General features: G+C 48.1%; 1 protein-coding gene across 4 annotated transcripts; it reads left to right on the top strand.

The window, feature by feature from the left end:
- The first annotated feature begins 2267 nt into the window (after window positions 1-2267).
- On the top strand, window positions 2268-22571 carry SIAH1 (siah E3 ubiquitin protein ligase 1). 4 transcript variants are annotated; one of them, XM_066349216.1, is made up of 2 exons: window positions 2268-3072; window positions 21136-22571. In XM_066349216.1, exon 2 carries the CDS (start codon window positions 21138-21140, stop codon window positions 21984-21986), a length of 849 nt encoding a protein of 282 aa, XP_066205313.1. In that variant the 5' UTR covers window positions 2268-3072; window positions 21136-21137; the 3' UTR covers window positions 21987-22571. The 4 variants fall into 4 exon arrangements, with proteins under 4 accessions (XP_066205313.1, XP_066205314.1, XP_066205315.1 ...); XM_066349217.1 differs by lacking the exon at window positions 2268-3072 and adding an exon at window positions 3099-3608; XM_066349218.1 differs by lacking the exon at window positions 2268-3072 and adding an exon at window positions 4019-4157.
- Window positions 22572-24304: the final 1733 nt, after the last annotated feature.

Below are 24304 nucleotides of genomic sequence, written 5' to 3'. Positions count from 1 at the left end.
ATGCGGAAGGACCCAGGTTCGAGACCCCAAGGTCGCCAGCTTGAGTGCAGGCTCATCTGGCTTGAGCAAAGCTCACCAGCTTGGACCCAAGGTCTCTGGCTCGAGTAAGGGGTCACTCGGTCTGCTGTAGCCCCACGGTCAAGGCACATATAAGAAAGCAATCAATGAACAACTAAGGTGTCGCAACGAAAAACTGATGATTGATGCTTCTCATCTCTCTCTGTTCCTGTGTGTCTGTCCCTCTCTCTGGCTCTCTCTGTCTCTGAAAAAACAAAACAAAACAAAAAAACCCAGGATTAGTCATTAGCTAACCCTCTTATCTTTGTCATCATCAGCCTTGGCTCTTCCCTTCCCTTCACGCCCTACCCTCCCTAAACTCAGCTGATGCCCCCCCCAGGTCCAGCCGGCTCTCCAGATGTCTCCAGGACTCCCTCTCCGTGCCCACAGCCACCTCTTTGGTTCAGAGCTTTCTTTCTCGTCCAGACAAAAGTGTTGTCCCTGCTCATTTGGGCCAATCTCCTGAGCCAAGCTTTACCTCCAAGGGTCATCTTGAAATAATGATTTTCAACAATTACACTGATTTTCTTTTTCTCTAATGATTTTCTCACCCCCACTCAGTTTGGACGCAACTATTCTCTTTTGTGATTGTCCGTTTGCATAAGTTACATTGGCCCTGCAAAGCCTTTCTACCTTCCTCTGGGAAACTCCTCCCCTTTCGCCCTTTCTTCCTCAGTGAATCCTTTCTCGGCTTTCTCAACCTCAGAAGTATTATTGTCCATTCCATGATCTGGGTGCCTGGGCCCACAGAGCCCAGCCCTCCTGGGATCCGGCTGATTTCATCAGCATCCCTGTCCACACCACATCCCGGTGCCTGTGCCCTTCCACTGCCATCCCCCCCCCCCCCCGGGGGGGTGGATTCCCACAGTGGAGTGTTTTCTGGGTTCCCGGGTTTCGGCACTCTTCTTACTAGGCAAGGCTTTCCCCTGAAATGCTTTCCCCCTTATTCAAGTCCCGCACCCTCCACCACTCCCAACATGGTTAATTCCTGCTAATCCTTCAGTTCTTGGCCCAGTCACCTGTCCTGTTTTATACCTGGCCTATGACACCTTAGCATCAGGTGTTACCCTTTTTTTCTTTTGTAATACTTTTTAGCTGTAGTGATATATTAAAGAAAAATTATTTACTCATTTTATGGGGTGGGGGGAAGGAGTGGGAAGCATCAACTCATTCATAGTTGCTTCCCGTATGTGCCTTGACTAGGCAAGCCTGGGGTCTTGAACCAGTGACCTCAGCATTTCAGGTCAATGCTTTATCCACTGCACTGCCACAGGTCAGGCGGTAGTAATACATTTATTTGTGAGATTGGGTAATATATGTGTCTCCCACTAGACTGTATATACACCATGAGTGCAGGGCTAGTGGCTCTGTATTCCCAGAACCTAGCATGGTGTCTGGCATGTGGAGAGGAAGGAAAAAAGGAAGGAAGGAAGGGAGGGAGGGAGGGAGGGAGGGAGGGAGGGAAAGAGAGAGAGAAGGAAAGAAAGAAAAAAGGAAGAAAGAAAGGTCTTCCTCACAAGCTCAGTGTATGGCGGAACATCTTAGAACCCCTCTGTCAATATTGTTGAAGAAATACATAACACCATCAGTCACCATACAAACTTGAAACAACTCACCCAAGTTCTTCAAATGACTTTTGGGCTTTGGGGTTCAGCATATTGGTAGTATAGCTTGTGGCTGAGACGTTTTCGAAAAACACTGTTCAGATGTGCTTATATGGTCCCAGACAGTGGCCTCCGTGAGCAAAGCATTGGGACAGAACTGAATTAACAGTGTCACCACAGAGTCTGCCCATTTGTTTGGGGACACTGGAAACGAGCAGCTCGCTTTAGTACCTAAGATAACTGATTCTCTGCCTTGGGTTTCCAGCAGAAACCTTCGTGTGGTCAGTGGACTCCTTGCTTAAAAACTTCCCACAGAAAAGATTTCATAGAGGTGGGGAAGTTGGAGACATGAGGAGACGATTCCCTGTATCGTTTCTAATATATAAAAAGTAACTTTTTTTTTGTCTGTTTCCACGTAGACTACCATTTCTACAGAGGGTGTTGACAAGGAGCTCTAATCAGGGCTTGTAAATGTCTCAGGCACTGGCGTTCGCTCAGGTATATATACTACATTGTATCCATCAAAGAATTGTGAATGACATTTCCTTTTACTTTTTATTGCAAGAGAAGAAAGCGGCGTCCCCTTTAGCTTGCAGACGAGAACACAGGGGAAGAGGCGTGCTTTTCAGCTAAAACAAACCTTGGAAACTCGTCCCGCTCGGAGGGAAGAGCAACTCAAACCTAAGGGAGGGGCTTGGACCTCATCTCCTTCAGGGTGGGGTCCCCGGTCGGCGGCCAAAGAGACAGCGGGTCTCTTTCTCTTTGGGAAAGAGTGGAATTGGGAAGGGCCCGAGGAGGCGCCGAGCGAGCCCGGCACACGGGGCGGAGCTGGGTGGTCCTCCCGACCAGGCGACCCCTCCGGGCCCGGGACAAAGCGCCGCGGGCGGCACGCCACCGGGGTCCCCACGCGGCGGGCAGGCAGCGCTCCTTTCCGGAAGCGGCGGGTGCGGGCACGAGCAGGACGCGCCGGCGCTCGCTGGGCGCGAGGAGCAGCCGCCGTCGCCGCCGCGGAGCCCGTGCGCCCGCCGCCACCCTCACGGAGCCGGCCCGCCGGCCGCGCCAGCGCCTGTGCGCCTGCGCGCGCGAGCGCAGCCCCGCCCCCTCCGAGCCGCCGGCGCGCGCGGCCGCGCCTCCTCATGGCGGCCGCCGCAGTGTGTGGTATTTAGCGGGAGCGCGCGGCGGGCTCGAGGACGCGCGGAACGGCGGCGGCGGCGGCGGCGGCCAGGGGGGAGCCGGCGCGGCCGTTGCGGGGCGCGCTCTCGAGCGGCGGCGGCGGCCCAGGGCGTCCGGTCGGTGTCGGCGCGGGGCGGAGGCGGCGGCGCTGGCCGCGGTGGCGGGGGTCGGCGGCGGCGGCGGCGACGGAGCGCGTGTGCAGCGGGGCCGGGGTCCGAGGCGCGCTCTCCGCCCACAGGTAAGTGCGGCCCGGCCCGGAGGGAGGAGCCGCGCGCGGGGGGCGCCCGGCGAGGAGGACGCGCTGGCCGGCCATGGCGGCGGCCGGGGAGGGGCGCGGCGGGCCCCGGCCCGGCGCCTTTGTCTGGGCCTCCGCCGCCCCGCGCACCCCGGGCCTCCGCCGCGGCGGGCCGACCCCGCGGCCGGGCGAGGGCGGGGAGGGGAGGGGAGGCCTGCTCGCCGCCGGCTCGGCCCCGCGCCGGGGAGGCGGGCCCGGCTGGGGGAGGCGCCCCGGCGCCGGCCTTTGTTGCGAAGGGTCCCGGGGTGCGCGGCCAACATGGCGGAGGTCAGCTGAGCGCGGGCCGTCCCCGCGGCCCCTCCCGCACCCGGCGCGGCCCGCCCGCCCGCCCGGCGACGCCGCGCTCGCCCTCGCCCTCGCCCTCCCGCCCGGCCCGCGCAGCATTGTGCGCGGCGGGAACGCAGCCTCCTCCCTGCTTGTTTGTGTCGCTGGGAGGCGGTGGCGCCGGCGGTCGGCCAGGCGGGCTCCGGCTGTCGCCTGTAAGCCTCGCTTTCCCCAAGCGTCCGCCTCTGGGGCACTTTGGGGTCTTTTCTCGACTTTCCCAGACTCCCCACTTTGGGCATGTGGAGTACCTGGGCCACGGCGTTGCGTGAGTTGTGTGTCTGGAAAGGTGCAGGACGCGTGTCTCTCTGACATCCAGAGAGGTCCCGTGTGCGTGTCGGGAAAACCCGGCTGTGCCGCCGACTTGTCAGTCGCAGCAGCCGTGAGCGTGGATGTAGGGCAGGGATCGGGCCGCCGGGTCCCGGCGGTTGAACGTTGACCATCCTTGATAAGCGCCCGTCAAGGGTAAATGGTTAACTCTCCTGAGTAGTTTGCATGTTGGGAGCGCCGACTCGGTGGTCTGACCGCCTCGCCTACTTCTGGTTCCAGTCCGGCCCCACCGGTTTGTGACCTTGGGCGGCGAGAAACTGAACCCTCTCCGCTTCATTTTCCTTATCTGCGAAATGGGTGGAATGACGGTACCTTACTTAATAGGATTGTTTAGGAAAATTGATGAGATGATAGCTTAGAGCTGTCGCAGGCCCCGGGTGAGTTCAAGTGCTCAGTAAGTGTTTGCTGCTACAGCTGTTATTTAAGTTACTAAACTTAGGAGGTTGTCTTGCAGGATGGAGACGTGGGAAGCGCAGAGCCCAGAATTTGTGCAGTCATGTCAATACATGGTTAGTTCTTGGGTTTATTCTTTTAGTGCATTTTGTTAAAAATGAAAAATAAGAGGCTTAGTTGATAAATTGACAGGTGTTTTGATATGGTGGCATGCAGAAGTTTCGCTAGTAAGGGGTTTGGACAGGTTTTGTGTGGTCTGTAACTTAAAAAATCAAATGGGTTGAAATGACGTGTCCTTTGAGCGCTTCTGCATTGACGGGTCAGTTTGCTTCCAGGGACTGAGGTAACTGACTCGGGAAAGTAGAGCAGCGCGTCCCTCTGAGTGTTAGGTGTCTATGGTGTCACCGTCTCCCTCAGACATTCCTGAAGAGCAAGAGTGTAGTGTGGTGATAAATGTAGTAGGTCAGCAAATTTTATCAGGGAGATAGTGGCTCACACTGTAGGGAGAGGATTTGGATTAGCTGTTAGGAGGACTTTGTGACAAGTAGATTTTGAGAGTTATAGTGGATTATACAAATTGTGCACTTTTTTGTTCTGGAAATTAAATTTGTGACCTGGAATGGTTAGTTGAAACCCTAAAGTTTGCTTTGCCGAATATTTTCTTTAGCTATAGTACAGACCTGGTCTAAATGATCTCTCTTGGCACCTTTCCAGCATAATTTAGTATCATTTAATAATATTTTAAACTGAAGTACAGTAAATTAATAGACATGGAACTTTAAAGATAAGTATCCCACAGACTATAAATTCATAAACAAATTTAGTTTAGCTTAGTATCTGTTCCCTCTAAACTTTGTGAAATTCTTATATAAAATTGCTATGGAGCAAAACTCTTTAATATCTGTAAGAATAGTATTAGCAAGCTAAAATTAATTGGAGTTAGGAAGGAAATATCTAGCTATGGCAACAATGACATAATTTGAAGAATAGGTTTCGGTGTTTTGAAAACAGGTCTTATGTAATGAGGGTAACACAGTAAGTTTAGTAACTTTGCAAAGTAACCACTTGTATTTTAAAGCAGTTGATTCACTCATTGTCTAAAGGAGGTTTTTCTTTCTTAAAAACGATTGGTTATCAACTTTTGATTATAATTACAGATTTTCTGTAAACCTCCTTGAAAATGTTTACATTTTGGACATTTTTGGAACAGACCTCATTACAAATATAATTAATGTACGAAAACTTCAGACTTCCTACGTAGCACTTCCCACCCTCTCCAAAAAAACTCAAAACAAAATGGGATAAATTTTTTCTCTTTAATGCTTCTTGAATGGTTTCAAGTGGCAGTTATTTCTAATGTACTTGAAATAATTTGGTGTTGCATGGGTACAGTTACTAGAGCATCTGCTGCAGAATGGCAGGGATTGTGGTTTTTATTCCCACGTCATCAATGCCTGCCACTCACTACATACTTGTTTCCTCACTAACTACCACCTACATGCTGATGATACTCAGATCTCTTTACTTGCTGTACTCTAGACTCATGTATTGTCTTGCCTGTAGGTCATTTCTTTTTAAGTGACTTTATTTTTTTAGATCAGTTCTAGATTAATAGCTAAACAGAAGGTCCTGAGATTTCCCATATAGTCCCTGTCCCCACTCGTACATAGCCTTCCCCATTACCAGCATCCTCTACCAGAGTGACAGATTTGTTATTATCACCCAAAAGTTCATGTTTTACCACTTTTGATGTTGTATATCATGAGTTTTGACAAATGCAGGATGATAATGTATCCACTTTTATATATCAAGGTACTTCACATTGATGTGTCCAGAACTAACAGCTTTATTCTTTCTAACTGTCTAAGGCTCTCACCTTCTATGTCCAGGTGGTTGTCAAGCCCTGATTTTCCTGCTGTCTGGTCCTCTCACATCTGGCATTGCTTCTCTCATCACGTTTACTTTCAATCCTCTTTTGCCTTAAAAGTGATCTGCCGGGCCCTGGCCAGTTGGCTCAGTGGTAGAGCGTCGGCCTAGCGTGCGGAGGACCTGGGTTCGATTCCGGCCAGGGCACACAGGAGAAGCGCCCATTTGCTTCTCCACCCCTCCGCTGCGCCCTCCTCTCTCTCTCTTCCCCTCCCGCAGCCAAGGCTCCATTGGAGCAAAGATGGCCCGGGCACTGGGGATGGCTCTGTGGCCCCTGCCTCAGGCGCTAGAGTGGCTCTGGTCACAACATGGCGACGCCCAGGATGGGCAGAGCATCGCCCCATGGTGGGCGTACCGGGTGGGTCCCGGTCGGGCACATGCAGGAGTCTGTCTGACTGTCTCTCCCTGTTTCCAGCTTCAGAAAAATGGAAAAAAAAAAATAATAAAGTGATCTGCCGGGTTTTGGTCTCTGTCCTCCGCCCAGTTCCTCCTCATGCAGTTTAAGGGAGCTTTCTAACAGGTGACTTATAAAGTTCCAAGTTCCTACTGCTAGGAAGTACACAGCCCCTGCTGAGCAGGCTCTCTTGTTACTTCCTTACTGTTTTCAACTATGTGCTTGCGGGTGCCTGTGTGGACCACATTCTCTCTTCCTACTAAGCTCTGTAATCTCAGCCTAGACCTCTCTTAGCTGAGATGTTCTTTTTGGACTCCCAGCTTGAATTCGGTGTCATCTCTCTGCTCCCATATCACTCCCTGTTTGGACCCACTGTAACATGTATATCCCTTAACTGTAATTTTTTTCCTGTATAGCTCCCTGCCCCTGCCCCCATAGAATTGCACTCTCTGTGGGGACTTGGTTTCGATTGCCGATGTCTAGATTGTAACATTGTTCTGGCATGTAGTTGGTGCTCAGTGTGTATTTATTGACTCCTGCCTTCACACTGCCCTTGATGTGCTTTTTCAGCTGTCTCTGGCAGCGTTTTCTCTTTGCCCTACCTAGTCAAACCGGATTATTTTTGTTTCTTGAACTCTGTAGTTTAACATCTCTGTTCCTTTGCTCACGATTGTTCTTAATCTCTCAAATGTCTGTCTGTGCCACTTTGGGCAGATTACTTAACCTCTCCAAGCCTTATTTTCCATTAGCATGTGAACAGTTATTAAGTGTATTGTCCCCTTCTCCCCATGCCCTAATACTCGACTTGCAGTAGAGTGAGTGGTTAAGAAGACAGGCTCTTAAGAGTTAACCCTGGTAGACCTGGAGGTGTCTCTTGGTTTTTGTCACCTACTAGTTGTGTTTGTGACTTTAAGCCCCCGGAGAGCAGGGACACTGCCTATTTTACATCTAAAAGCACGTTACTTCATGCAAAGAAAGTGCTTAAGTAATTTTAATAAACTAGTTGTTGAGTAAGTTACTTAATTTCTCTAAGTATCACCACTGATATTCCAGTGAGGGAAATAAACAGAATTGCACATTGCAGAGTGTACTCTAAGGGAGTCAAAAGTGCTCATGTACGAGAGGCGGGGGCAGGAGCAGGAGCAGGAGCAGGCCTGCTGTCAGAGTGGTGGCCCTGGTGGGGGGCCCTCTGAAGGAGGGGGGGCGATCCCTCAGATGAAAGGAGCAGGTCCAGGTCCCAAGTCACAGAACCACGGACTGTTGCCGCAGCTCAGAGGAGTGTGCTGGAACAAATGGATGAGGGGAAGAGAGAGGCAGGGTCAAGTAAGGAATGTGAATTTTATTTTAGGTCCTTAGAGACCATGAGAAGATTTTAATCAAAGGAGTAACATGATCCTTTTTGAAGTTTCGAGATTGCTGTCACTGTTGTTTGGAAAATTGATTGGGTAGAAGGCAGTAGTTGATTATGACCTGGATTGAGGTGGTGGCAGGGAAAATGAAGAGAAGTGGATGGAGTCCAGATATATTTTGGAGACAGAATTAACAGGACTTGCTGATGGATTAGATCTGAGAAGAGAGGGAAAGAAAGAATTACATGGTCTCTGGCTGGAGCTGCCAGGGCTCATGGTGCTGGCTACCAGAATGGGCTGCCTGGGGGGTGGGGTGGATGGCGACACAGGGTGAAGTTCTGGTCTGTTGGATTTGATGTATTGGAGAGGCATCCAAAACGATCCAGTGACGCAGGGCCGGCGGGATGTGGGCCCCAGAGGCCAGGTGGGAGACCAGAGAGCATGTGTGGAGGTAGAGGGACTGCAGCCGGGAAAGGGAGCTGTTAGTAATGCAGAGGAGGAATAAGGAAAGGCATGAAGTCTTTGGAGGGCGAGAGGACAGCGCCCCAGTCAGGTCACTTGTTCCATTCTGGCGGGAGGAGGGAGGTGATAAGTCAGCATTTGAGGGTGTCCTCTGTGTTTTCTAAAGGCAGCACGGATGCAGCGGTCAGTTGCGAGCATTTACCGGTAGCGCATACAGACTGGCAGGTTACAGAGGCAGTAAGTAAACAGCAGCGGGGACGGGAAGGGGAGCGAGAGGTGCTAGCCAGTGACACTTTCCATGTTCTCTTCTTCCATTGCACGGGACATACATGCCTCCATACATGAAGGTAGACTGCCGTGTGTGACCTTTTTCCTGCACTGTTTGTTTTGTATTTGTACAGTTTTCCTTGTAGGTAAAACTTGTCTTTCTTTATTGTTTTGCTTTGCTCTCCCTGCTTACTGCTGATGCCGCCCCGCCTCCCACCACTGTCTCAGTGTGCAGATTGCTTGGATGCCTCACACTGCCTTCTTTCTCTGGTGTCAAGTTGTCATTACCCTCGGTGTTCCCTTCACTCTCCTGTGGGCTAAGTCTGTCTCCTCTTTCCGGGTCCATCCCCGTGTATCTGAAGAGCTGTATCGGTCAGGAGCGTCCCGTCCGGGGGAGTATGTTTTGAAATCTTGCATCCTCCTTCTGCCCTCAACACTTCTGGGATCATTTGTTTGGGCATAGAACTCTGGAATGATCATTGTTCTTTGAGAATTTTAAAAATCATTGCTCTATTGGATCTAGCTTTGGTTGTTACTGCTCAAAAGTCCAAAGTTCTTTTGCTTTCTGATTTATTTATTCATTCAACAGATATTTATTGAGTCTGTATTATGTACCAGCCACAGTTTTAGTGTTTGGGATACATCATTGAACCAGACAAAAATTCTTACTTTCCAGGTTGGGGATGGGTGGGTGGGGAGGCTACAACGACAAACATACTAAGAAGTAAATTATATATAGCCTGTTAGAAATACTAACACATTCCATGGGAGAAGAGAGTAGGGATGAGGGAGGGGAAGAAGAGGAAGAGGGATGGAATGGGTGAGGATTTGGAATGCACAGTGGACAGGTCACTGGCAGAGCACTGGTCACTGTTTTAAATAGAAGGGACAGGGTAGGTCTTGTTGGGAAGGTAAAGATTGGAAGGAGGTGAGAGAGGGGTTGTCATGTGGGTATTCAGGAGAAAAGAACTTGAAGGCAGAGGCTAAAGGATTACAGCCTGGCCGTGTGGGACCGGGAGGCTGGTGCAGCGTGAGGGGCACACATGTGAGACGAAGTGAGAGCACCGGGCACACGCACCTGAGTGGGCTGGGCTTGCTAGGCTCTTCTAGGGTGTTCGCTGTTAGCAGCTGTGGGGGTCTTTGGGGGGGGTATTGAGCATGGGAGTGACGTGATCTGATACAAAGTTTAGCTGGGTTTCTCTGATTGCTGTGCTCAGAACACACTGGGGTGTGGGGTGGGGGCAAGGATGGAGGCAGGGAGACTGGTCATAGGGTACTGCAGCGATCCACGGGAGAGGCAGTGATGGCTTAGACCAGGGGTCCCCAAATTTTTTACACAGTCCCTCAGACTGTTGGAGGGCCGGACTATAAAAAAAAACAAACTATGAACAAATCCCTATGCACACTGCACATATCTTATTTTAAAGTAAAAAAACAAAACGGGAACAAATACAATATTTAAAATAAAGAACAAGTAAATTTAAATCAATAAGCTGACCAATATTTCAATGGGAACTATGCTCCTCTCACTGACCACCAATGAAAGAGGTGCCCCTTCTGGAAGTGCGGCGGGGGCCGGATAAATGGCCTCAGGGGGCTGCATGTGGCCCGCAGGCCGTAGTTTGGGGACCCCTGGTTTAGACTGATGGCAGTGGCAGAGGGGTCAGGGCTGGTTGGGTGCCAGATACATGTATTTTAGAAAGAGGAACAGCACGACGTCCTGGTCTTTTGGACCTGAGTCACTGGAAGGATGGAGTTGCCCTCCCGTGAGGGAAGGCTGTGGGGCAAGCAGTCCGGGAGGCAAGGTCAGCTTTGACACCCTCCCCCTGCAGGGATATCTAGGAGGCAATTGGATGTTCAGATCTGGGGTTTAAGACAGATCTGGAGGGTTTTGTTTGTTTTATCTGGCCTGGAGATAAAAATTTTGAAGTCCTTGTCAATATTGGTGGAATTGAAAAACTACCAGACTGAATGAAGTCACCAAAGGGAAGAAGAGTGGACTTTGGACAAGTCCGATTGTAGGAGTCCGGGGAAAGAAAGAGTACGCTCGGCAGGCAGCTGAGAGGGACGGCGGGTCAGGGACACGGGGAGTTTTCAGAAGTGGGGAGCTGAGTTTATCAGCCAGCGACCAGTCAGCTGTCAGATGCTGGTGACAGTTCAACACTTGCAATTTAAATATGTAAAACCGCAACTACAAAACCAGTGAGTCAGCTACACTGCCATGAAGTACTGGGTAATGTCTGCTAAAATGAAGTCTTGAGACTACATGGCTGGTGGCTGTAAGTTCTTTGTGACTTGAGCGAACCCAAATTGCCCTGTATGATGTGCTCGCTACACGACGCGTTTTCTTACCACTGTGTAAATGCTTCAGTGAGAACATGCCGTCATTTGGCTCTGCTTGTCCCACGCGCATCATTTCTGTGCTAGTCCCCCGCTCGCCTGAGCCCGCCGTTAGAGCCCTGCAGTACCGAGGTGGGCCAGGGTGTCGCTCAGCCCCTGGCACAGTGCGCCTGGGAGCTCTCAGCCCCAGGGCCAGCATGACTCAGAGGATTCAGATGGTGCTAACACTGCTTTTTAGATGGTTAAACATAAGAAAGTATAAAACATTAAATATTTGTAGAAAAATCTGGACAACCTCCCACCCCCATCTTACAGGATTGATTTTTTTTTTTTTCCTGAAGCTAGAAACCGGGAGAGACAGCCAGACAGACTCCCGCATGCGCCCGACCGGGATCTACCCGGCACGCCCACCAGGGGGCGACGCTCTGCCCACCAGGGGGCGATGCTCTGCCCCTCCGGGGCATCGCTCCGCTGGGACCAGAGCCACTCCAGCACCTGGGGCAGAGGCCAAGGAGCCATCCCCAGTGCCCGGGCCATCTTTGCTACAGTGGAGCCTCGGCTGCGGGAGGGGAAGAGAGAGACCGAGAGGAAGGAGAGGGGGAGGGGTGGAGAAGCAGATGGGCGCTTCCCCTGTGTGCCCTGGCCAGGAATCGAACCCGGGACCCCTGCACGCCAGGCCGACGCTCTACCACTGAGCCAACCGGCCAGGGCCTGGATTGATTATTAGAGAGACGGCAGGGGGGGGAGTTAGATTGGGTGGGAGAGAAGGGTTCATTTGCTGTTCAACTAAAGTATACATTCATTGGCCACTTCCTTATGTGCCCTGACCAGAGATTGAACTCGCGCAGCCTTGGTGTTGCGGGATGATATTCAAACCAACTGACCTAACTGGCCAGGGCTGAGAATAGATTCTTTGAGAAAAATTAGAGTATATGTTAATTCATGTGTTATATAGCCTTCTTTTTTTTATTTTTATTTTTTTTTCATTTTTCCGAATCTGGAAACGGGGAGGCAGTCAGACAGACTCCCACATGTGCCTGACCGGGATCCACCCGGCATCCACCCGGCATGCCCACCAGGGGGCGATGTTCTGCCCCTCTGGGGCGTCACTCTGTTGCAACCAGAGCCATTCTAGCGCCTGAGGCAGAGGCCACAGAGCCATCCTCAGTGCCCGGGCCATCTTTGCTCCAATGGAGCCTCTGCTGCAGGAGGGGAAGAGAGAGACAGAGAGGAAGGAGAGGGGGAGGGGTAGAGAAGCAGATAGGCGCCTCTCCTGTGTGCCCTTGCCGGGAATTGAACCCGGGACTCCTGCACGCCAGGCCGACGCTCTGCTGCTGAGCCAACCGGCCAGGGCCTATAGCCTTCTTTGAAATAACTGAAATGATTTGTTTAGTTTCAGGTATAATTTTTATGAAGACACATTATAACTATTTCAGTGGAGTATAGTTTAATTTGAATAGGACTCCATGAATTCTTTAAATTATTTTTTTAAAAGAGAGTGGGGTGGGGGGAGAGAGAAACATTGATTGGTGATCCACTTACTTATGTATTCATTGGTGGTTTTTTGTCTGACCTGACTGGGGATCGAACCCGCAACCTCAGCATATCGGGTCGATGCTCTAACCAACTGAGCTACCTAGTCAGAGTAATGTCTGATCATTTAGTGACAAAGTCAGACTGTCAGATTCTACCACTTTGAGACAAAAAAATTTTAACAAGCAACTACTTGCTAGGACTAGAGGTTTAATGTAAAGAATTTAGGGAGATTTTAAATATTTTGGTCAATTTTTATTAACTTTGAAAAGACGTGTTCAACGTTAAGGTAAATATTCATACTTTTTTTTAGGGTTATTTGAAAGAAAAGGACATTTTGGAATAAAGTAGGCAGGCTGATCTTTGGTTTCCTCATCCGCGGAGTGGGGTGCAGTCCCTGGGAGGCTTAGCAGGTGTGCCCGACTGTCGCCGGCCCGTTCAGCCTCCTCAGCATACTCTGGTCTTCATCAGGTTTCAGACAGAAGCCCAGATGGAGGTCATGAAATTAACACAGTAGGTTGAGACAAGAGTTTTCAGCAAAATTCTGAACAATCCAGTCTTTTTATTTAGAAATTCATTCCAGGGTTCCAAGTAGGGCTCTGTAAACATCATTAAGTGAGTTTGTTTGTGATATCCTGAATGTCCCACAGGTTCGAGCTCACTTACTGTCCAGAAATCTGTTGTTGGTTTTTTATTTTTCATTCCCACCAGCAATGAAGGAAGTTCTGTTGCTCCACATCCTCACCAGCATTTGGTGGTGTCAGTGGTCTGGATTTTGTCTGTTCTGATAGGTGTGTAGTAGTGCCTGTTGTTGAATACACGTTTCTCTGATGAGAGGTGTGAAGCACGTTTCCATGGGCCCAGTTACCATCCTTGTATCTGTGGTAAGGTGTCTGTTAAGGTCTTTGGCCCATTTTTTTTTTTTTTTTTGCATTTTTCTGAAGCTGGAAACAGGGAGAGACAGTCAGACAGACTCCCGCATGCGCCCGACCGGGATCCACCCGGCACGCCCACCAGGGGCGATGCTCTGCCCACCAGGGGGCGATGCTCTGCCCATCCTGGGCGTCGCCATGTTGCGACCAGAGCCACTCTAGCGCCTGAGGCAGAGGCCACAGAGCCATCCCCAGCGCCCGGGCCATCTTTGCTCCAATGGAGCCTTGGCTGCGGGAGGGGAAGAGAGAGACAGAGAGGAAGACGCGGCGGAGGGGTGGAGAAGCAAATGGGCGCTTCTCCTGTGTGCCCTGGCCGGGAATCGAACCCGGGTCCTCCGCACGCTAGGCCGATGCTCTACCGCTGAGCCAACCGGCCAGGGCCTTTGGCCCATTTTTTAATCAAGTTGTTTTCTTATTGTTGCATTTCCCCCCCTTTTGTCTGCAGTGTTTATTTCAAACAATTGTCAAAATGCTGTTATTATTCCTCAAGACAAGATCAAGACAGTTTCCTGCCTGACCAGGCAGTGGCGCACAGGATATAGTGTCTGACTGGGACGCGGAGGACCCAGGTTCAAAACCTTGAGGTCGCCAGCTTGAGCCCAAGGTCGCTGGCTTGAGCAAGGGGTCACTCGGTCTGCTGTAGCCACACACACTCCCGCACGTCAGGGCACATAAGAGAAAGCAATCGATGAGAAACTAAGGTGCCGCAATGAAGAATCGATGCTTCTCATCTCTCTCCCTTCTTTTTGTCCCTATCTGTGCCCCTCTCTCTCTCTCTGTCACAAACACACAAAAAAAGTTTCCTGCAGAAACTGAAGTACTATGTACAGAACTTTACAGAACAGAGGAAAACTTTAGTTGAAGAGTTCTTTGTATATTTTGGATAATAGTCTTTTATCATATGTGTCCTTTGCAAGTATTTTCTCCCAGTCTGTGGTTTGTCATGTCATCCTCTTGACAGTATCTTTTGCAGAGCAGAAAATTTTAATTTTAGTCAAGTTCAACTCATCAGTTGTTTCTTTCCTGGTTCATGTCTTTGGTGTTTCTAGAAGTCATTGCCAAATTCAAGGTCATCTAGATTTCTTCTAGGAATTTTATAGTTTTACATTTTACATTTAGGTATGTGATTCATTTTAACTTTTGTGAAGGTGTTAAGATCTGTTTCTAGATTTATTTTAACTTCCATAATTGCCAGTCCATGGCCTGATCTTACTTGACCTCTTAGTGGTTTGATGTGGCTGACTGTGCTATTTTTTTTTTTTACTACTTCCTTATCATATGATTGTTATTTTATAATTGTTTGCACCTTAACAAGGTTTATAATATTTACATTCTAATTTGTAATTATAATGCCTACAGTTTAGTCTTAGTTCTGTATTTAAATGAACTCACTGTTGACTAAGTTTAATCTTTTTACAACTGAATCACCATTTCTAAATTACTTATTTTGATTCATCACTTGATTGGTTTGATTTTTTTTTTTTTTACAAATAATTTTCTGAAAGGTTTATGGGTACTATATTCATACTTTCTTGAGTTCCTTGAATTCTTGCATGTCTAAGCGTATCTGTTACTTTTTTCTTTTTTATGATTACATAAATAGTTATTTATGTTCTCTATAAGAATATAAGATACAGTTTATTTTAATGTTGATGCACATATGAGTTTTTATATATCTTCTTAATCCCTGCCTTCCCTAATGTTTCTTCTATAGCAGGGGTAGTCAACCTTTTTATACCTACCACCCACTTTTGTATCTCTGTTAGTAGTAAAATTTCTAACCGCCCACCGGTTCCACAGTAATGGTGATTTATAAAGTAGGGAAGTAACTTTACTTTATAAAATTTATAAAGCAGAGTTACAGCAAGTTAAAGCATATAATAATAATTACTTACTAAGTACTTTATGTTGGATTTTCGCCAAGTTTGGCAGAATAAATCTTTATAAAACAACTTACTAGAGTTAAATCTATCTTTTTATTTATACTTTGGTTGCTCCGCTACCACCCACATGAAAGCTGGAACGCCCCCTAGTGGGCGGTAGGGACCAGGTTGACTACCACTAGTGGGCGGTAGGGACCAGGTTGACCACCACTGCTCTATAGCTACGAAGTTTTCAGAATTACCTTAAGGAAGAGGGAGCTCTTAGGAAAATACATACAGTTAAAAAAATTTTTCTTACTGCTTTGCTACAGTTTGGAAACTAAAAACAGGTTTTTAATTTTCTTTTTCTTAGCATTATTGTTTTATAATGAAGTTTGATTTTTAACTTGGTGCTTTAAGCTGTTGAATTTTTAATGACTTGCCTAAATTTTAATTTTGTCCATGTGTGAAAGGTAAACCTTAAAATAGAAGAAATTTTTAATATTAAATTTAACAAACACTTTAATACCCACCACAATGTCAAATGTTGAAAGTACCCAGTTTGCAAAACGCAGTTGAAGAAAGGAGGAAAGCCCTTAAGTGTTTTGAATGGAGTGGTTTCATTTAATCCATTGATTTCTACAGCAGAGGGCAAATTTATAATCCAAACCTGTACTCTTATTTTACAGTAAACATTATGTCATTTCTAGGAATAATTTTTGGAGAAGTAAAAGGGGTAATGATACCTTTTTTAGTAAATTAATTTGACTGTTTTCCCATTTCTCAGAGTAATCTTTATGAAGCAGTTTCTTTATTGTCCCCTTGAAGGAAATAAAGCTACAGCCACCAGTCTCCTTCCACTCAGATAACTAACGCATTGGTCATATTCTGATGCCGTCTTCCTGATTTCTCACGCCCCACCCGGCAACTCCCATGTGTGTTCTGTTTGTAACCTGCTTCATGAAACATTGTGATCCATTTTCCATATCTGACTGTTCCTCCATTTTAAACTTATTAGCATCCTGCTGCTGCTGCTGCTGGAATATAACATTTTCACAGGTTCAGTGGCAGGTGCTAGGATGTGGATATCTTTGAGGGGGCATTATTTGCCTGCTATTGTAACATTTGTAAATTAGAAGAAAATGGTAAGCACAACATTATGTATTAGAGTAGCCAGGCATGTGATTACGACTACTCAGAAATTCTCCATTACCCATTTAATAAAAGGAAACAAGTTCCCACATGAAATTGAGAATAAAATTTGTCTATCTACTTCTAGTGTTGTCAGTTGTGTTGATCAGAGGAATGGTTAAGTGCCCTGAAATGACCAAGACAACATTCAAGGCTGATTCTAAAATGTTTTTATTTAGGTTAAATTTTGTTTAAACTTTATATCAAACTGAGCTTGAGATGTAGTCTTTAGAAAGTCTAGGTAATTAGTGCATTCTTGCAAAATTTTGGATTTTTACTTACTTTGGATTCTACGGGCTTGTCTTTGTGTATTGCGTTTTTTTGTGACATTTTCAGCTCTTTGTAAAACCAGTGTAGATAAGTAATATACCTACTTGGGAAAATCTTTTAAGGTTTACTGTACTAAAAATGAGGTAAATGGCAGTTGATCTTTGGCAGACATGTCTGTTCACCTTTATAAGCTGAAAGGATCTTTTAGATTGGAACCCACTAGTTCTAGGTCTCTAACTAGTTGAAGACCCCAGGAGAGTAACTTGTGGAGGCCTTTGGTGAATAGCTACATATTTGGGGATATATATCTCCTATGATATATGTAAGTTACCCCCCTCCCTTAGTCCAGACAAAGGCCACGAGGCTGGAAGTGTCCTGTTTTTACAGTTGAGTGGGGTGGAAGACTGGGTTTGATTCAGAGCGTAGGGGTGCTAGAACACCTAGCTCTACTGTCTTACTCACGTGTGGAATAGTTTGTCCGGAGATGCGGAGATGCATGCTTTTCAAAGGGTGCTGGGAGGCTCTGTGCAGGTAGGTCCTTTGGAAGTTTGTGGGAAAACGAAATTTCCTTAAGGCTTGAGAACTCAGTAATCCTCTTTAGTTGTTTTATACATTTGAGTTCTGCCTTAACTGTTGAGAGTTTCGCTGCCTAAAAACATTGAAAGTCTCCTACCCTAGGAACCTCAGAGTATCTAGACTGAATATGTATTAGAAAATAAAACATGGATAATAGTAACTTATATTTGTCAGTAGACAATATTTTCAGTTATATTCTTCTCCTAGTGATGTTTTGTGCAGCCTGATAGTAAAGCAAGGCCGAGGCCATTGAGTACTCCATTAATAGGGGGGGGGGGGGGTCCGAGTTCAGCTGGCTGCTGAAAGCGGGTGCTTGGCGCCCCGAGCCAGCGCGATGGGGGGCAGGTTCCGCTCCAAAGGCCCGTCCGACACAGCGAGCCAGAGCGAGGGTAGTGCTTGTCAGAGAGGACGGGCTCCGTGTGGCGCGAGGCTGACCGGGACGGCTTTCGCAGGGTGGGCAGAGAATGTAGTCCCCGTGGGGGTGCAGGTGCGAGTCACCGCTCAGTGCCGCGGTAGCCACAGGGGCAGCCGAAAGTGTGGTGCCTACCGCAAGGGCAGCCAGGCGGGCAGGGGGACAGGCAGCGTGACGGCCACGCCCGGGCCGCGGGAGTGCTTTCCCGCCGGGGGACCGCACCGAGCCAGCGGGGCCCGCCCGGCCCTGTCCCCCCCCCCCCCCCCCCCCCGCAGTCTGCAGCTGAGGTGGGAACTATGAAATTGCCGATATCTGAGTATTTCGGCCTACAAAATCAGCATGTTGGTGGGAAGGGCTGGGGTCAAGGGCTTTTTGCCTTGTGGGCGGGAGTGGGCGGGGCCTAGTCTGCGGGCCTCCGGGCCGCGCCCCAACCCCGCGGCTCCGCCCCGCGGCTCAGCCCCGGGAGCCTGCAGCCCGCAGCCTCTCCCATGCAGCAGGCCGCCTGGCCAGCCTGGGCTCCCGGGGCTTTCCGGCGCCCGAGCGCCCAGCAGCTCCTGAGCCGACTTAGAGTGCAGCCACCCCGGGCGCCTCCCTGCCCCGCACTGGCCGGAGCCGCCCTGCGGATCTGGGCCGTCCGCTCGGCGATGGCGCCCGGGTTCAGAGACGCCGGCGAGTTTGAGCTCGGGGAGGTGTGGTCCACCCCTGGGACCGGAGAGGCTTCCTGTCTCCGGCTCCGCAGCCGGCGCTTGAGGAGTGAACGCAGCGGGCGCAGCGGGCACTGCCCTTGCTTCCTGGCCGAGTGACCCGGCATGCTGGGGACAGGAGGCGTCCTGGAGGGGCCTCTGCTGCAGTGTCTCTGCTCTGGGGGGAAGGGCTGCGCGCGGCCTGGCTGCTCATGCCTGGGAAGTCGCCCTCGCCTTCCCTGTACTCCTGGAGGGGCGTCTTGCTCACGTGTTTACCGGCCGCCGGGACGAGGAAGAGGAAAGGTACTGGCATTTAAGGGCCTGGGTTGCTTAAACTGAGCCGGGAAGTTGTGAGCCGTGGGACCGGACAGCATCCGGACGGCGCGGTGTTCTGGGCTTGCAGTGGCGTTTCGTTGGATGTGCACTTTCCTCGGTGTCAGTCAGACTCCAGGGAGCACCATGTTGCCCGTGGACGCTGGCGCCCAGGCCGCCTACCGCAGGGCTGCGGTGTGGTTGGCATGCTCTTCCTCTGGAGACGTGGCTGGACTCCACCTGTGCAGCTTGGGAGGTTCTAGCAGCTGTCAGTCCCAAGAAATACTGGCCGCATTTCACCAGTTTTCACACTTTGAGTAGGAATTTAAATTGTGCTTGCTACAGTGTTTGAACAAATAGAGATATATTGTAGCATGAACCTGAACTGCTGTTAAATGCATAATTATTTTACTAGGCCAAGAAATTCAACAGTTGTGTTTTTCTTGCTTAGTAGTTATATTATGTTGACTACAGAGTTTACTGACCCTCAGTGTGATGAGCTGTTTCGATTCAGTGATTTGAAAGGCATTGGTGACTTAGGCGGTTCTGTGCCCAGGGAACCACTCTCCACTTCTTGTACTGCGCATTGAGCAGCATACAGTGAACCATGAAATAGGCCTGGTGCACAGAGGGCATTTTGGCGATACTGACCCATTGTTTTACAAGAGACCTAAAATGGGCGGGTCAGCACGTGCACAGGAGTCTCAGGGAAGCAGGTTACAGGGTGGTCCTTTGTTGGGCCAGACCGCCTGTGTGTGCAGGGCTTCTGATGACAAGCATGGGCCTGTGCTGTCCTGAGTCTGGGTGACGAGCTGCATTGTGATGGCATTACACTACTTTTGAATTTCAAAATACTGAATTTCAGAGTATTTCTGTGACAGTGGAATTCATCTCTCTCCGAATCCTCAGCCCCCAGTTTGAGGCGTCTGGTCTTCAGTAACGTACCACCAAAGTTTACATGGTCACATTGGTAGCTAGCATTGTTTTTTCAAAGTTAAATTTTTTTGCAACAATGATAGTAATTGAGAAAATGTTACATTTGAAGCATTATGTTTTACTTTTGTAGAAATATGGCTTATGTATTCATTGGGACTACACTTTTAGGCCACTAGGGTGGTCTTTTGTCACTAACCCCTAGATATGGCATATTCCTGGGGAAAGATGCTGTTTTATCTTTCATTCAACCTGAAAGCCAGTGACATTGTTGGTCATTTCCTCCAGATAACATTTCCCATAAGTGTGTTTTTCTCTGCTGCTGAGTGAGCACAGTGGTGAGCCCCAGGACACCAGGAATTCTGTGGACTCAGCCTCCCCGTCCCCTGCGTGTGTCTCTGGGGCTTCTTTCTTTCTTTACCTTCTTTTCCTGACTCTCCTTGCCCTTTGCAGATTATGTCTGATTTATATTGTGGACCGGAAGTAGAATGGAATGATTTGTTTTCTCTAAACATCAGACTAAAAACTTTGAGGAAAGCCCTGCATTTGTCCTCTATCCCCCTCACTTTGGAGGGGGCCCGTCAGTAGGACACAAGATTAATATCTAGCTGGTCTTAACGTTTTGGGAAAAGACTGTTAATAATGTAGATGGGTGATGGGGTGACAGTTGGCCGTTGGTGACTTTCTCCATTCCCCAAGTATACTTCTAGAGCAGTGATAGTCAACCTGGTCCCTACTGCCCACTAGGGGGCGTTCCAGCTTTCATGGTGGGCGGTAGCGGAGCAACCAAAGTATAAATAAAAAGGTAGATTTAACTATAGTAAGTTGTTTTATAAAGATTTATTCTGCCAAACTTAGCGAAAATCCAACATAAAGTACTTGGTAATTATTATTATATGCTTTAACTTAATATTAAGTTATTTCCCTACTTTATAAATCACCATTACTGTGGAACTGGTGGGTGGCTAGAAAATTTTACTACTAACAGAGATACAAAAGTGGGCAGTAGGTATAAAAAGGTTGACTACCCCTGTTCTAGAGCAAGAAGTTACCATCTATACCGTGGTGACTCTTTCGGTCACTTATAATTCCCTGAAGCTATTAACAGCTGACTCAGAATGGGGGGAGTGGACTGAGGAGGGAATTGAACACAGGAAGAAGGTCCAGTAGAAAGTTATTTGACTGAACTTAGGCTACGTTATGGACATAGTGTTTCTTAGATGTTTAAGGTTCAGGTTTTATTTCAGCCTTTATTCCAGCAATACAGCCAAGGATGGTCAACTTTCTTTTAAGAAAGGAATCCTAATGTGTTCTAGAACATTTTGAAGAGAGAGTTCACCCAGGGTATAAATCCTAATAATCAAAAAGGATATTTTGTGTAATTATGGGTTTTTAATCTTGTGTTTTCCTTTATTGTTTTGCTCAGGGTGAATTTACATGAAACAAGTATAACTTAGTAAAGTGACAACTATAATTACTTTTCTCCTTCTTCCTTTTATTTCTACTGTATTCTGTTACAGAAATGAGCCGCCAGACTGCCACGGCGTTACCTACTGGGACCTCCAAGTGCACGCCGTCGCAGAGGGTACCCGCCCTGACGGGCACCACCGCTTCCAACAATGACTTGGCCAGTCTTTTTGAGTGTCCCGTGTGCTTTGACTATGTGTTACCACCTATTCTTCAGTGTCAGAGTGGCCACCTTGTCTGTAGCAACTGTCGCCCAAAGCTCACATGTTGTCCAACCTGCCGGGGCCCCTTGGGGTCCATTCGCAACTTGGCTATGGAGAAAGTGGCCAATTCAGTACTTTTCCCCTGTAAATACGCCTCTTCTGGGTGTGAGATAACTCTGCCACACACGGAAAAAGCCGACCACGAAGAGCTCTGTGAGTTCCGGCCTTACTCCTGCCCGTGCCCCGGCGCGTCCTGCAAGTGGCAGGGCTCGCTGGACGCCGTCATGCCTCACCTGATGCACCAGCACAAGTCCATCACCACCCTGCAGGGAGAGGACATCGTCTTCCTGGCCACAGACATCAACCTGCCCGGGGCGGTGGACTGGGTGATGATGCAGTCCTGCTTCGGCTTCCACTTCATGCTGGTGCTGGAGAAGCAGGAGAAGTACGACGGCCACCAGCAGTTCTTCGCCATCGTCCAGCTGATAGGGACGCGCAAGCAGGCCGAGAACTTCGCTTATCGACTTGAGCTAAACGGCCACAGGAGGCGACTGACTTGGGAAGCCACCCCCCGGTCCATTCATGAGGGGATCGCCACCGCCATCATGAACAGTGACTGTCTGGTCTTCGACACCAGCATCGCACAGCTCTTTGCAGAAAATGGCAATTTAGGCATCAATGTAACTATTTCCATGTGTTGAAATGGCAATCAAACATTTTCTGACCAGTGTTTATAACCATTGCATTCAGTTTTCCCGGAGAACAGGCACCCTCTGCCTGCCGACCTGAAACTCGGGTCGGCGGGGCTGGTCACACGAAGGTAAATGAAAGGAAAGGCTGTTCAATGCAGGAAACAGTTGCATGTAGTAACACTAATATATTTAAAATAAGTCAACAGTAAACCACTGAAAAAAAATTATATATATATATATACACCCAAGATGGGCATCTTTTGTATTAAGAAAGGAAAGCATTGTAAAATAATTCTGAATTTGTGTTTGTTGTAGATTGAGTGTACTGTTGAGAAGTACTGGGGTTTTTTTTGTTTTGTTTGTTTTTTTTGCGTGTGTGAGTGCGTGCGTGAGTGCGTGCGTGTGAGCGCGTGCGTTGTGGGTTTTATCTTTCCCTCTAACTGACAAGCCATGTTGGGCGGCCTCAGGCCGCTGCTTCCCCCTCTGAGTCCATACATAGTGCTGCTGTGTGTGTATAATTTTTTTGTGTGTGTATTTGCTAATTTTTATTAATTCTAGTTTTTCATTAAATAAATTTGACTTTCTTTTCTGTAATTCAGGCTTTTCCCACCTTTTTTTTTGGTACCTTTTTTAAAGTTAGTGTCTTTTTGATATGCATAATTGTTTATAGTCAAGTTTATACATCTGTGTTCCATACATACATTTTCCCCCATTAATCAATTCATTAGAAATATTTTAAATTCAGCCACTTTGTGAAGACAGGAGTTCCAGGAAGGGACGGTGACATCGGGATAACCATGTGGAGCTCTTTAAAGCAGCTGGAAGATGGTAGGTCATTCTGTCTTTTTTTTCCTCCAGTTGAGTCGTCATACCTTCAGGCTTCTTTGAAAGGTTAGGATATACTGATTAAAAAAAAATTAGGCTTTTTTCTTTTCAGATATCTCAGACAAATCATCTGTCTAAAATTTGTTCTTGTATTTATTGGTTTTGCAAAAAAAGGCATCTTATACAGTATCTATGATTAAAAGCAAATAATTTGTTTTAAAAGCAGTTTGCAGAACAAATGTTTTTGGTCTTTTATAATTCTCATTAAAATAATATCTGGAAAATTAAAAACTCTTTTGTGTTTGCTTTAGCTCTGAGTCTGCTCAGCTCTGCACGGGACAGCGGGGACCAGCATGCCGCGCCGCAGTGCGGTGAGTCGTGTCGTGTCGTGAAGCTGGGCACAGTACGGGCACAGCCCGTCTGCGTGGTCCCCCCCCCCCCACACACACTCACATTCTGAGCCTCACAGCTCGTAGGAGACTGATGAGAATTCTTGTCACTTTTTTCCCTCCTTGAAAACAAAACAAAAGTGACTTAGTATTTCATAGCGTAGTGATTATCAGCCTGGCCGGCCATCCTTCCGAGGACCTGGAAGTCCTAGAGGCAGTCCCAGCTCGAATCCACTCACCAGCGGTGTGACCAGGACCCAGATTCCTAGTGTGTGAAATGGGGTTAGATCGGGCCTGGTGCTCTGCACATTACAAGCACCCAACAAATGTGAGCTGCCGCTGTTGTGCTTGTAACCAGCACTGTAGCTCCAACCCTGAGACATCTGGGGAGATTTGAGACTGTTTTCTGAAGGACCGAAGGTCATTTTATTTTGTGTGGCTTTAAGGGTTCCCTAATTGGAGAGTCAGTTAAAATCACTCTGGGCTTTCCCCTCCCCCACTGCCACCACAGTTCTGGGTGGCAGGGTTACTTCTGTTACATTTTCAGGTAGGAACACTGTTGTCCTTCCCTACACAAGCTCTGTCTTCTGTACTTGATTATAGGACACGTTTATGTCACTATTTCTGTGGCAGAGAGAAACACAGGTCAACCACAAGTGTACGCCCAGGGCTATGCCTGGGAGATGCGTGTTGAGAAAAGCAGTTTCTCCCCTGCATTTAACAGACAGTTGATTCTTGAACACGAGTTCGAACTGTGCAGGCCCACTTATATGTGAATCTTTCTCAGTAAGTATGCATAGTACTGTAAATCTGTTTATGATTTTTTTAGTAGCTTACTTTACTGTAAGAATACAGTATATGTTACATGTAACACACAAAATGTTAATCTACTGTTTATAAGGTTTTCAGTAAAGAGTAGGCTGTTACTAGTTATTCTTAGGGGAGGGTGGTTGGCACCCCTAACCTCTGCATTGTTCAAGGATCAACTGTATTGAATAGTTTGGCAGAGGTATTATTTGTTTTTAAAATACTAATTATTTTTAAAAACGTGCTCAATAGACAGACTTTGGGATTTAGAAGACGGCACAGTGGAGATCTGTGCCTCACCCTCTA

This window comes from Saccopteryx leptura, chromosome 9 (assembly GCF_036850995.1).
Source record: "Saccopteryx leptura isolate mSacLep1 chromosome 9, mSacLep1_pri_phased_curated, whole genome shotgun sequence".
Lineage (NCBI taxonomy): Eukaryota > Metazoa > Chordata > Mammalia > Chiroptera > Emballonuridae > Saccopteryx > Saccopteryx leptura.
The sequence above is the reverse complement of the archived record's forward strand: the minus strand, read 5'-3'. Positions and strand labels throughout refer to the sequence as shown.